This window comes from Balaenoptera physalus (assembly GCF_965194825.1).
Source record: "Balaenoptera physalus genome assembly, chromosome: 15".
Lineage (NCBI taxonomy): Eukaryota > Metazoa > Chordata > Mammalia > Artiodactyla > Balaenopteridae > Balaenoptera > Balaenoptera physalus.
In genome coordinates this window covers 63113718-63128603 of record NC_138894.1, presented here as the reverse complement: position 1 = coordinate 63128603, position 14886 = coordinate 63113718, and the positions used below count along the sequence as shown (strand labels likewise).

At 38.7% G+C, this 14886-nt stretch overlaps 1 protein-coding gene across 5 annotated transcripts in view; it reads left to right on the top strand.

The window, feature by feature from the left end:
- The window catches only part of MTA3 (metastasis associated 1 family member 3), a 158298-nt gene that overhangs the window by 37587 nt on the left and 105825 nt on the right, over positions 1-14886 (top strand). For all 5 annotated transcript variants that reach the window (XR_014254271.1, XM_082427753.1, XM_082427752.1 and 2 more), the window contains exon 4: positions 11208-11334. Coding sequence is in view for 4 of the 5 variants with exons in the window: in XM_082427753.1 (XP_082283879.1) it covers positions 11208-11334 (127 nt within the window). In the remaining variant the exon portion in view is untranslated. The remainder of the gene's footprint in view (positions 1-11207; positions 11335-14886) is intronic.

The window sequence follows — 14886 nt, the reverse complement described above, 5'->3', positions numbered from 1 at the left end:
CTATTACATTGTCTAGAAGGAGAAATCCTAATCCTTTTAAAAAATATCTAAAAATCAAGGTATAAAATACAGTGTAATAGGTAAAGTGTGCAGGTCAAGAGATTTTCACAGATGTATACATTTCTATTACTGCCACTCAGATTAAGATAGAAAAACTTTCTAGTACCTCAGCAGATTCCTTTGTGCCCATTAGTACCCTCTTCCTCCCCCCTCCCCAGATAACCACTGCTCTGATGTCTACTACCACCTGTTAGTTTTGCCTGGTTTCTGACTTCATCTCAGCGGAGTACCTATAGTATTTACCCTTTTGCCTGACTTTTTTCACTCAGCACCGTGTCTGTGGGATCCATCTATGTTATTGCTTGTATCACTTGTTCTTTTTTCTGGCCCAGCAGTATTTATTCTCCTGTTGATGGACATTCAAATGGTTTCCAGTTTGGGCTCCTGTGAATAAAACTGCTGAGAACATTCTTTTGGTATACTTAAGCTCTCATTCCTCTTGGATAAATACGAAGGATTGGGAATTGTTGGTTTATGGGGTGGGTATAAATATACTTTAGTAGAATATTGCAAACAGGTTTCCACAGTGGTTGACCAATTTTCACTTCTTCTGTCAATTTATGTGAATTCTAGTTGGGCTATATTCTTTGCTTTTAAAAAAATATTTATTTATTTTATTTGTTTATTCGGCTGCGTTGGGTCCTAGTTGCAGCACGCAGGATCTTTTGTTGTGGCGCATGGGCTTAGTTGCCCTGTGGCATGTGGGATCCTAGTTTCCCGACCAGGGCTCCAACCCAGGTCCCCTGCATTGGAAGGTGGATTCTCAACCACTGGACCACCAGGGAAGTCCCGGGCTATATTCTTTTCTTTAAAATAAATTTATTTATTTATTTACTTTGGCGGTGTTGGGTCTTCGTTGCTGCGCGCGGGCTTTCTCTAGTTGTGGAGAGCAGGGGCCGCTCTTTTTTTTTCCCCTGGGAATGGGGTGTAGTTGTGGGGGAAGTAGGTAAAACATATGGCAGGGCAGATCATTAGAAGATTTATAAACCATGAGACTCTTTATTAATCAAAGCAAGAGAAATGAGTTGCACTGTGGGAAAATGCTGGCTGCTGTGTCTGTAATGAATGGGAGAAGGGTGGTGGTCTTGTGGTGCCGGAAAATTTGGTTGCTTGTAAATCGTTTTGTTTCTTAAGTTTTAAAATTGATAGCAAATGGAAAAATGCATGGTGGCATGTTAAGGCTGCATAAAATTCCAGATGGACTTTGAATATATTATAAGATTGGGCAGCCTTTGCCAGATGCAGTGTTCTTTGAATAAATAAATGTAAAGCAGAAATAGCTTAAATTTCTGATGGGATCCTAACTTGCTATATAACAACTTATGAGTCATTGTATCTCACAATGTGAAGATAAAATTTCTGTGACAGGTTTCTTAAACCCAATAAAGTAAAAAAAATGTTGCTTTAGCCAGTTCTTGTTTTTCTTTTCAAGTTAGACTTTGAGTTAATATTTCTTTTGCATAAGTCAGTTTTTCCTGAATATCTTTCAGGGTGTCTGTGGTGAAAATTTTCTTGATAATATTAAGCTGTCATTTAATTGTCTTTCTGATTCTCTCAGGAGTATATAGCAGAGTTTTTCTAGGCTGTATGACATGTGATGACTTCATCACTCATGATAATGCATTGTGTGCTTGTGATTTCCAGTATTTTCAAAATTTATTTGTTTTAATTTCTAACACAATATTGGTAGATGTGTTACCAATGTAAGCAAAACTTCTTTGAAATCCTTGGTAGAATTGAAGAATATAAGGGGTCCTGAGACTAAAAAGCTTGAGAGTTGCTGGCATAGGTGTTCTGCCATAAAAATGTTTTAAAATTAGTGCTTTATAATAATGATTCTTAACTGAGGCTTAACTGGTGTGACTGTACCCTAGAATTTTTAAATCAGGATTTCCAGGGGTGGGGTCTGGATATCTGTTTTTGGTTGTTTATAAAAAGTGAAAGCAAATTTTTAATTTGTTTCAATTTTAACATGATTTGCTTTCTTAGTTAGGAACCATTGTCTTAGGAGATAAGAATTGTTTTCCAGATGTAAAAGAAAATTATATGAATTCATTAAAAAATAGTAATAGCAGTTTTTAAAATTTAGCACTGTGTTAGGCACTGTGCTAAGCAAATTATGTGCATTATCTTAATTCTCACAATAACCTTATAAGGGAGAAATTATGTCCACATTTTACAGATGACGAAACTGAGGATTACAGAGAGTAAATAATTTTGTCCCCAACTAGGAAGGGGTGGAACTAGACTTTGATTTCAAGTGTGACTCTGAAGCCTGGTATCCCATCCACCCTGTGTTAGATCTGGGAAGAATTGTGGAAAGCACTGGGATGAGATGTGACAGAGCCCTTGAACAGTAACCTTTTGATGGTTACTCTTTGCGGTGTTTTATGTCGTAACTCTGTGAGTCTGTCCTCGCAGCAGCTGATTTGAGTGTTACTGATAATTTTTACCTGGTCTGCTGTGAACGTTTCTTTTTTTTCTTTTTTTTTTTTAAAGACATGCCTAGTTGTTGTTTTTTAAAAAATTAATTTATTATTTATTTTTGGCTGTGTTGGGTCTTCGTTTCTGTGCGAGGGTTTTCTCCAGTTGGGGCGAGCGGGGGCCACTCTTTATCGCGGTGCGCGGGCCTCTCACTATCGCGGCCTCTCTTGTTGCGGAGCACAGGCTCCAGACGCGCAGGCTCAGTAGTTGTGGCTCACAGGCCTAGTTGCTCCGCGGCATGTGGGATCTTCCCAGACCAGGGCTCGAACCCGTGTCCCCTGCGTTGGCAGGCAGACTTTCAACCACTGCGCCACCAGGGAAGCCCCCTATTCACTCTTTATTTTGAGGTATTTTTAGGAAGCAGAAAAGAGAGAATAATGTGCTAATTATGAACCTACCAACCAACTTTGTCCTCCCTTATTGTGACATACATATTTGCTTCAGATTCTTTTAGTGCTGTGTGCATCCCTTCCCAACTCCATTGCTTTCCTGGTTTCCCCATAGGTGAATTGCTGTCTTAACTTTAGTGTGTGGTTATTTTTTTCCATTCGTGTATTTATACTTTTGTTACATATGTATGTATTTAGAGCATTGTTTTTGCATTTTAAAAAATGGTGTTTTACATATGTGTCCTTCTACAGATTGCTTTCTCGCTCAATATCAAGTTTTTGTGATCTGTCCATGTTGATATGTGGATTCACTCATTAACTTTTAGCTATTGAGTAGAATCCCATTCCATGACTATGCTGAAATTTACCCATTGTTCTTTTGACTTTTTGCATTTCATTTGCACCCTCCCCCACCTTTTTTAAGGTTTAGCTTGTTCTCTTTTTGATGTAATTCATATGCCATATATAACTTACCACTTTAAAAGGTGTACAATTCAGTGGGTTTTAGTATGTTCACAAATTTATGCAACTATAACTATTATTTGATTACAGGACATTTTTATCACTCCAAAAAGAAACCCCGTACCCATTAGCAGTCCCTGTATTTCCCCCCACTAATCCTCTGGCAACCCCCAAGCTACTTCCTGTCTCTGTGGATTTGTCTATTCTGTATTTTTCATATAAATGGCATCCTATAATATGTGACCTTTTGTGTCTTTCACTTTTGTAATATTTCATTTAGTATGGGGTTGGCCAGAAAGTTCCTTTGTTCGAACTAATACAATGTCTCAAGGTTTATCCACGTTGCAGCATGAATCAGCACTTCATTCCTCTTTATGGCTAAATGATAAATATCCCATTGTATGGATATACTACATTTATTTATCCATTTATCAGACGTTTGGGTTGCTTCCACTTTTTGGTAGTTATGAATAATGCTGTATAAACATTCATGTACAAGTTTTGTATTGACATGTTTTCTGTTCTCGTGGGTATATACCTAGGAATGGAATTGCTTGGTTACATGGTAACTCTGTTCAGCAATTTGAGGAACTGTTGAACTGTTTTACAATGCAGCTGCACCATCTGACATTTCTACTGATAATGTACAAAGATTACAATTTCTCCACATTTTTGCTTGTTATCTTTTTGATTATAGTCATTCTGGTCAATGTGAAATATGTCATGGTAGTTTTTAATTAATTAATTTTTAATTAAAAAAATTATTTCATTTATTTTTATTTTTGGCTGTGTTGGGTCTTTGCTGCTGCGTGTGGGCTTTCTCTAGTTGTGGTGAGCAGGGGCTACTCTTCGTCGCAGTGCGTGGGCTTCTCATTGCGGTGGCTTCTCTTTTTGCGGAGAACGGGTTCTAGGCACGTGGGCTTCAGTAGTTGGGGCATATGGGCTCTAGAGCACAGGCTCAGTAGTTGTGGCGCATGGGCTGTGGCACACGGGCTTTGTTACTCCACAGCATGTGGGATCTTCCCTCACCAGGGCTCGAACCCGTGTCCCCTGCGTAGGCAGGCGGATTCTTAACCACTGCGCCACCAGGGAAGTCCTCTCATGGTATTTTTGATTTGCATTTCCCTAGTGACTAATGATGTTGAAAATCTTTTCATGTACTAATTGGCTCTTTGTATATCTTTTGGAGAAATGTATTCAGATCCTTTGCCAATTATTTAATTGGGCTGTCTTTTTTTTTTTTTTTTGTGAATGGTTTTTTAAAAATTTATTTATTTTGATTTATTTTGCTTTTGGCTGCGTTGGGTCTTTGTTGCTGCGTGCGGGCTTTCTCTGTTGTGGCGAGCAGGGGCTACTCTTCCTTGCGGTGCACGGGCTTCTCACTGTGGTGGCTTCTCTTGTTGCGGAGCACGGGCTCTAGGTGCGCAGGCTTCAGTAGTTGCAGCAAGTGGGCTCAGTAGTTGTGGCTTACGGGCTCCAGAGTGCAGGCTCAGTAGTTGTGGCACATGGGCTTAGTTGCTCCGCAGCATGTGGGATCTTCCCAGACCAGGGCTCAAACCTGTGTCCCCTGCATTGGCAGGCGAATTCTTAACCACTGCGCCACCAGGGAAGCCCTGGGTTGTCTTTTTATTGTTTTAAGAGTTCTTTATGGGCTTCCGTGGTGGCGCAGTGGTTGAGAATGTGCCTGCCAATGCAGGGGACGCAGGTTCGAGCCCTGGTCTGGGAAGATCCCACATGCCGCGGAGCAACTAGGCCCGTGAGCCACAACTGCTGAGCCTGCGCGTCTGGAGCCTGTGCTCCGCAACAAGAGAGGCCACGATAGTGAGAGGCCTGCGCACTGCAATGAAGAGTGGCCCCCGCTTGCCGCAACTAGAGGAAGCCCTCGCACAGAAACGAAGACCCAACACAGCCAAATAAATAAATAAATAAATAAATAATAATTAAAGGTACTAATAATTAAAAAAAAAAAAAGAGTTTTTTATATATTCTGGATACTAGAACCTTATGAGTTACATGATTTGCAAACATTTTCTCCCATTCTATGGGTTGTCTCTTTGCTTTTTCAGAGTACCTTTTTTTTTTTTTTTTTAAACACGATTTTTTTATTTTATTTTTTTTAATTAATTAATTAATTTATATTTTTGGCTGTGTTGGGTCTTCGTTTCTGTGCGAGGACTTTCTCCAGTTGCAGCAAGCGGGGGCCACTCTTCATCGTGGTGCGTGGGCCTCTCACTATCGCGGCCTCTCGTTGCTGAGCACAGGCTCCAGACGCGCAGGCTCAGTAGTTGTGGCTCACGGGCCTAGTTGCTCCGCGGCATGTGGGATCTTCCCAGACCAGGGCTCGAACCCGTGTCCCCTGCATTGGCAGGCAGATTCTCAACCACTGCGCCACCAGGGAAGCCCCAGAGTACCTTTTTACGCACAAAAATTTTAATACTAATTCTAATTTACCTGTTTTTTCTTTGGTTGCTTGTGATTTATTTAGGGTGCCATAGTGAAGAAACTATTGCCTAGTCTAAGGTCATGAAGATTTACACTTGTGTTTTATTCTAAGTGTTTTATAAAAGTTTGAGGTCTTACGTTTAGGTCTTTGATCCATTTTGAATTAATTTTTGTATGTGGTGTGAGGGTCCAGCTTTATTCATTGTATGTGGATGTCCAGTTGTTCTCAGCACCATTCGTAGAAAAGACTATTCATTCCCCCAGTGAATTGTCTTGGCATCCTTATCCAAAATCATTTAACATAAGTGTACGGGCTTATTTCTGGACTCCCAGTTATATTCTAATTAATCTATGCCTATCCTTTTGCCAGTACCACAGTCTTGGTTGTTGTAGCTTTGAAGAATGCTTTGAAATCTGGAAGTGTGAGTACTCTTTTTTTTTTCTTTTTTTTTTTTTTTAAGTGTGAGTACTCTTAAATTTGTTCTTTTTCAAATTATTTTGGCTATTCTGGGTTGCTTACATGTCCATATGAATTTTAGGATTAGTTTGCTAATTTTTGTGAAAAAGACAGTTGGAATTTTGGTAGGGGTTGCATTGAATCTGTTGATCAATTTAGGCAGTACTGCCATCTTAACAATATTAAATCTTCCAATCTGTGAACATAGTTTTCCCATTTACTTAAGTCTTCTTTAATTTCTTTTTTTTTAAATTTTATTTTATTAAAAATTATTTTTATTTTTATTTTTGGTGGTGTTGGGTCTTTGTTGCTGCACGCGGGCTTTCTCTACTTGCAGCGAGAGGGGGCTACTCATTGTGGTGGCTTCTCTTGTTGTGGAGCACGGGCTCTAGGTGTGCGAGCTTCAGTAGTTGTGGCGTGAGGGCTCTAGAGCGCAGGCTCAGTAGTTGCGGCGCACGGGCTTAGCTGCTCCGCGGCATGTAGGATCTTCCCCGACCAGGGCTTGAACCTGTGTCCCCTGCATTGGCAGGCCGATTCTTAACCACTGTGCCACCAGGGAAGCCCCGTGATTTTTGATGATAGTTCTATTCTTTTAAATTTTTCATTGTCTAAATGCCAGTTTTTGCCATTGTGGTTAATGTTTTTAGGATGTTAATGGCATGGGAATCATTTCTTGTTCAGAAGCCAATAGAAATTTATACAAATATGTAAATGAAATTTAACTTGTAAATTTGAAAAAATGAGTTTCAGATGCTGTTTTGGTGATTTCTGTGTTTGGTTAGATTGAACTTGAGAGATTTTATTCCTTTTCACCCAGTATCAAGAGAATGTACAAGAAAATAAGATTTGCTGTTGTTACCATTATTTTTAGAGCTTGTTGCTGTTTTAGCTCTATAGGGTACACGTTAGAATTCAGTTAGCTGTGTTTTATGGAACAACAATTTATCAAATCCTAATTAGGTAAAGAGTATAATTTTGTATGTGATATTTGCTGGTGCTAATAGTGCCAATGCAGCAATAACTTCATTGATTTCCACTGGTGAGATGTTATTAGACTTGCAAGTAAATGGCTCTTTTAGTGCTTCATTTCTCTTTGAGTAGTTCATTATAAAGAACAATCAAAGAATTTTAAATCACATTATTCTGTTTTTGAGTTAGGTGGGTCTTTTTCTAAATCAGTTTCTAATTTTTACACGTTCATTTTCAATTCAGAGTTTTAAAAGTTTGAAGGTAGAAAGGATTTGATACTTAGCCTATTAATTGCCCTCATACAACTCAGAAGAACTACAACTAGGGGGTCACATATGATAAAATCTCTTGTGGTCCTGGGTCCGTACGTAAGAAATTTATAAGAAAGAATTGTGAGGAACAGAAATGTGTTGCTGTGTGCGTGTGTGTGTGTGTTTTGTCACTGTCCAAAAATTAAGGCTCTGAGGCCTAACCTTGGGCTTTACTTCCTGTGTGAGAATCCAGTCACCCCCCTCCCTGACTCTGAGTTCTTAATACTCCTGCTATTCCCATAGCTACACAGTCTGTTCTGGTCTGGTCCAGGTAAGGCTGCAGAGGATCTGTGAGCCTCTACAGGTATTATATTTAAAAATTTTTATATCTAAAATTATTTGGAATTATATCTGTAAATGACATCTAATAATTTTTTTCTTTAAAAAGAATATTAAATACAGCATTAAAAAAAAAATCTCAGGCAAAACTTTGTCTCCCCTTTCCGTCCTTTTCTTCCAACCCTGTTTCCCAGAGGCAAACACTTTGAATTATTTCTTCTTAGTAGCAACTTTTTTGCTCACTGATTGCCTCCAGCACCTTGATTAGTGCCTGTTTTTGGTGCCTAATACAGTTGACCCTCGAGCAATGCAGGGGTTAGGGACACCAACCCCCTGCACAGTTGAAAATCTTCATAAAACTTTTGACTCCCCTCAAAACTTAACTGATAGCCTACTGTTGACTGGAAGCCTTATGCGTAACATAAACAGTTGATTAACACATATTTTGTATGTCATACAGAATATATACTGTATTCTTAAAGTAAGCCAGAGAAAAGAAAATGTTAGGAAAATCACAAGGAAGAGAAAATACACTTACAGTACTATGCTGTATTTATTGATACCATAAGTTTGTTATCTGATTATAAGATGAATCGTCTGTCAGTACCTACATCAGTATTGTCTTATACAGTACAAAACACTGTAGATGTTATGTGTGTTACTAACACTAGACATCAAAAAGGAAAAAAAAAATGTGAAAAAGAAGTTCATGTTTATTTACAGGTATAGTGATCCATGCATTGATAATGAAGAATCAGCAATATGATTTTTTTAAAAATAAATTTTATTTATTTATTTATTTATTTATTTTTGGCTGTGTTGGGTCTTTGTCGTTGCACGCGGGCGTTCTCTAGTTGCGGTGAGTGGGGGCTACTCCGCGTTGCGGTGCGCGGGCTTCTCATTGCGGTGGCTACTCTTGTTGTGGAGCACGGGCTCTAGGCGCGCGGGCTTCAGTAGTTGTGGCACGTGGGCTCAGTAGTGTGGCTCACAGGCTCTAGAGCACAGGCTCAGTAGTTGTGGCACACGGGCTCAGTTGCTCTGCGGCATGTGGGATCTTCTAGGACCAGGGCTCGAACCCGTGTCCCCTGCATTGGCACGTGGATTCTTAACCACTGCGCCACCAAGGCAGCCCAGCAATATGATTCTTTATGGTAGCCTAGTGTAATTGATATGATTGCTTCACAGTAGCCTAGCCTATATGATAGTGAATGAATCATTTAAAAATTTTTATGGCATAGAGTGTTACAGTTATATTCATAATACACTATTGGAAACATTGATACAATTAAAAAATAAACCCACCTACCTGTGATAATATGCTGATAAGCAGTTTTTCCAGTTACTACAGAGAGAGGCAATATAATATAGTGAATGGTAATTAATTCTTTGAAAGGAAAGTTATGAAACAGTAAGAAAACTAATACAGTAGTTTTTATTAAATATCATTCACCTTATGCCTATATAAGGATAGACTAGTATGCACATGTTTTATGAATTCATGACATACCTTTTTTTTTAATAAACATTTAGGTGAAAAATCCCTTTTTTAAAAAATTTATTTTATTTATTTATTTTTGGCTGCGTTGGGTCTTCGTTGCTGCGCATGGGCTTTCTCTAGTTGTGGCAAGCGGGGCCTACTCTTTCTTGCGGTGCGCGGGCTTCTCATTGTGGAGGCTTCTCTTGTTGCAGAGCATGGGCTTTAGGCACGCGGGCTTGAGTAGTTGTAGCTCATGGGCACTAGAGCACAGGCTCAGTAGTTGTGGTGCACAAGCTTAGTTGCTCCGCGGCATGTGGGATCTTCCCGGACCAGAGATTGAACCCGTGTCCCCTGCATTGGCAGGTGGATTCTTAACCACTGTGCCACCAGGGAAGTCCCAACATACCTTTTCCTTAATTTTTTTGATATTTCTAAGCTACATGGTTCATCTGTGAATTTTTTGTCTTTTTTTTTTTTTTTGGCCGCGTAGCATGTGGGATCTCAGTTCCCTGACCAGAGTTCGAACCCGCGCCCCCTCCATTGGAAGCACAGAGTCTTAACTACTGGACTGGCAGGGAAGTCCGCATTTGTGAATTTTTTCAAATGGTTGCAAACCTCCAAAAAATTTTCCAGTGTACTGTATTTATTGAAAAAATACACATATAAGTGGACCCATGCAGTTCAAACTCACATTGTTCAAGGGTGAACTGTAAATCTTGGTTGAATGAATGCAAGAAGTTTGTCCTTACTCTCTTTTCAGACTTGATAGTTTACTATGCAATTCTAGGTTGAATGCCATTTTTCCTCTTGGATGGCATTGCTGTGCTGTCTTAGCACACAGTGTTGCTGTTCATCTGTGATTCCACTCGGATTCTGGTTTCTTTGCTTGTGCCTACACTTCTTTCCTGTAAATGGTTGCAATCTTCTCATGCTGTCACTTAAAAAAAGAAGTTAAGTATGACAGGAATTCAATCGGGACACTCAGTCTCACTGGACACTTAGGGGAAATTTTCTTGAATCATCTCTTTGATAGGTCTTCCCTCATCACCCCCCACCCCCAAACAAACAAACAAAGAGGTAAAAGAATCTGTTTTCTCTATTCTTTCTGGAACTTTTGTTAGTGGGATGTTGGACCGCATGCATTCTAATTTAATATTTTAATCTTTTGGTTTTCAGTTATCTCTTTGTTTTAATTTCTAGGAGATTTCATTAGCATTATCCTCTAATCCTTCTATTAGTTTTTTATTTGTGTTATCAAATTTGAAATGTGTTATACTATTTGTTTCTGATTGTACTCTTTTTAACTGGATTGTTGGGATTAAGTTACTGTGTTATAGATAGACTTTCAACCCCTTCCTCCTGCTTTTTTGCTCTCACCCTACTTTCTTTCTCATAATACTTGGTAGCTTCAAGGGATAAGTCAGTACACGCCCTGTGCCCGCCTTCTCCGTGGCATCCCTCTCTGTATGCACATAGATTGTCACTTCCTTCTCTTGACTACGTGCGTACTTTTCCTTTTTTTTAAAATCTACTTTCCATCTTTTTTTGTTGTTGTTGAAAATCTTTCTTCCATTGTTGCTTCATTTTTTATTGTCATTGAAATGTTAATACATTTTCATTGATATTTTGGTGTAGTTTCATGGGGGAAGAGGAGATAGATGCATATGTTCCATCTGGCATCTTAAAATTGGAGTTCTTCCTTTGAGGCCTGGCTAACTTAATTTTATGGTTGTAATTCAAATGACAAGTTAAATGTGTAAATTTAAAATCAATTCGTTTGAAAAAAATACTGAATGAAAGGCTGATTCAATCTATCTTAATAACCAAATAGGTAATGTACTTTGTAATAATGCATTTTTTGAATTTTATTTGTGTAGAAGAAATTGAGGAAGAATCAGAAACAACAATTGAGGCTGACCTGACTGATAAACAGAAACATCAGTTGAAACATAGGGAGCTCTTTTTGTCACGCCAGTACGAATCTCTGCCTGCAACACATATCAGGTAAGAACTTTTTAGAATTTGATCTGAAGTACTCAGTAATATTGTGACAATAGGGAAAAACAAACAAACAAACTAAAACAACCTTTTTGAAGCATTTTCCAAACTCTCCCCAACAATCTTGCTCAAATTAGTTCACTAAAGGCTTCATTATGTAGTCTTATCTTGGAAATTTATAGTGTATATTAGCATTTTAAAGCCCTGCAAATGTTCTGCAGTAAAGTAACCATGTTAGCTTTGTTTTAATCCAGACTTTTCCAGTTTATTTACGTATGTATTAGCATCTTGCAGAACAGTGTCCAGCAGATAGCATTTTGGGAAATGCTGGTCTTCTCCAGATTCCTAGAAAATAATACAGTCATTGGAGTCCAAGAACTAGAACCCAAGATCTGGTTCCCAGGCACTTGTCTCTTGACCTTGTAGGATACAAGGCTTTTGATTGATTGATTTATTTTTGAGGTCCTCTGGGATGAAAACTTTATATTCTTTATTACTCACTCACTTGCATCTGATCTGTGCAATGATGGGATGTAAAAGTGAAATCCAGTCCCTGGTTTGTAGCTTTGGGAGAATGGTGGTGGTCTTTTTGATCCGGTAGTGGTAAGATTTAAGCATAGATACAATTGAGCTCTTTCTGAGTGCTGTCTGTAATAGGTGCCTGTTGGAGGTATAACAAAATGTTTGAACTCAAAAACTTCAGAAGGAGTTGGCATTTACTCAGCCTTCGAGAGATTGGGGGGCATGTTTCAGGTAAAGGGAACAGGTAAGCATGGGTGTGTGCAGGGAACAGCCTGTGTCCAGGATGCAGTGTTTTTGTCCCCTAACGTTAAAGGAATTCCTTCAACTGTTGTTCACAGTCTTTACTTCTTTTATTCAACTCTTCACTAGTTATTATTGTCTTAAAAACTGTTTATATGTGGAAATAAAACGTATTAACTGTTTATTTAAAAAAAATTGGCCCCTCTTCTTTAGCTCTGAATGTTGGTATTGTATCTAAGTCTGTCTTTTTTGGGCTCAGACATGTTTGGAGACTTCCTGAAGCTCCAGTCTGGTCTTTGTAACACAAACACACATGCCCCAACTCCCCAGACCTTTGTGTATTCTTATACTTCTCTTTTCAGAAATGGACACAGAGATCTTCTAAGGCAAGAAGTGTATCACAAAGATACCAGAATCCCCTTTCTCCAAATCTTTTCAGAGATAACTTGATCCTCCTCAGTAGTTAACATCATATCATTGCTTTATTTAGGTTTTTTAGGGGACACTGTGTTTATCTTGTATTTATTTTTTGTTTCAGAATTGCCTTTAGTAGTATAAAATTGAAAGTAAATGTCCATTAGTAGGGAATTGGTTAAATGAATTATGATACAACAACTACAACAGAATATTAGATTTCTGTTGTTATAGAAAAATTCTATTGTATATTGATAACTAGAAAATAATCAGATTCAAGAAAGTATGTAAAAATGGGGACACTGTGTTTAGATTGGCTAGAGTTAGTATGTTCTGTGTGACTTAGGTCCTGTGTTAGAAAAGATAATCAGGCCAGATAATGTGGGAATAGTATTCAACCTAAAAATAGGGGTATTTCAAGAAATAGGAAAGTAAGTTAATTTTTGCTCAGAGAGATGAAACATGCAAACATATTTTGTAATTGTTTTAAAGATATAGGTAACTAATAAATGCTGAAGAGCCATATGCATTTATCACTTAATTGGAAGAAGCTAGAATATAAAGATTCATTTTAAGCTCAAGAAGTTATGTGGCCAGTCATAAGACTCTTGCCAGAACAAGAATCTGACAAATGGTTTTAAAAATGTATCCAAAACACGCAAGTATATTTTTAATTTACCCTCCTGATAGCTTGGAATCTGTTTATAAGTAATGTTGGTTTCCTTTAACAGATTGCTTGGAATGGAAGAACTAGTGAAGTATTTTTCATGTGTCATAAGGACTGAGAGAATATATTGAAATGTAATTATCAAGACACCCCTTTGTTGAACATAGAAATTATATAGAATATACGATCATTCAGTCATGTTGAACACATTTCCTGAGTATATTCTCAATTAGGGAGCTGGCTAACTGCTTGATAAATAAGACAGCGTTCCCCAGCTTGTAAACTTAAGGAGTTTACCTGGTGGCAATTCTTTTGAATTACGAGGAAGAGATATAGACATTTGAAGCATTTGTTTTTTTAATTTTTTTGTTCTCCAAGTTGAGAAGGAGTAGTGTGGAGCCATATTTTCTCATTTATGGCTCTCATTTTCAAACAGCTGAATGGATTTAGGGGCAGTCTCCAGCCAAAGCACAAAGCTGTGCTAACCAGCCCTCATGCTGATGTAGCACAAGTGCACGTTGGCGTGATCTTGACATTTTGCTAATGTTGAAGTCATGCCCTATTTATCTGTGCTTTAACAGGAGAAAATTACTTAAGTCCCATTGTTCTTTGGCAGCAAAGAGGGGTAATTTGATGAATACTGGTTTTTTATTCTTAGGGGCATTTTTAATTAATTAATTAATTTATTTATTTATTTAATTTATGGCTGTGTTGGGTCTTCGTTTCTGTGCGAGGGCCTTCTCCAGCTGCGGCGAGTGGGGGCCACTCTTCATCGCGGTGCGCGGGCCTCTCACTATCGCGGCCTCTCTTGTTGCGGAGCACAGGCTCCAGACTCGCAGGCTCAGTAATTGTGGCTCACGGGCCTAGTTGCTCCGCAGCATGTAGGAATCTTCCCAGACCAGGGCTCGAACCCGTGTCCCCTGCATTGGCAGGCAGATTCTCAACCACTGCGCCACCAGGGAAGCCCTTAGGGGCATTATTAAGTGCCCAGAATTTCCTTGGTGCTGTATGGAACAGAGGAGAAAACCTGACTGAGGCATTCCTGAGGTCCTTTGTAGTTTGTGAGCTATAATACTAACTGGGTGCTACAAGCTTCCCAAAGTGGCAGGGAGGCAACTCTTCCTTCCTTCTGATTTCATTGGAAGAGAATGAATAGGACCAGGACTTTTCTGGGTAGAGTTAGTGATTCACCTCTCTCTTGTTGAGGATTTGTTTGTATCTGTCTTGTTAGGATAGATAGGATTTGAACATGAGAATTCCTTTGGAACACTTTTTGGGGTGAAGGGGAGAGACAGCATGCTTCTTGCACAGTGCCTTAGGTCATTAATAATAGATTATATGCTGTGTGGGATATAAAGCACTATAAAATTTATTGTTATGCCAGCTGCTAGACCTGTCACTGTGTGTGTGTGTGTGTGTGTGTGTGTGTGTAGAATACTGTGTTCAGTTATATAGAGCCCATGTTTATTGAACTTGGCTTTTAAAAATTCTAACATTTATTGAACCTTTATGAGAGGTGTTATTTCAATTGCTTTACATGTATTTTGTTTGATCTTCCCAATGACTTTGTAATGTAGGTCCTGTTATTATCCTCATTTTACAGATGAGGAAACTGAAACACAAAAAGGTTAAATAACTTTTCAGTCTCACGGCTTTTAAATGGCAGATTCAGATCTTGAACTCAGATCATGTGGCTGCAAATATACAATATTATG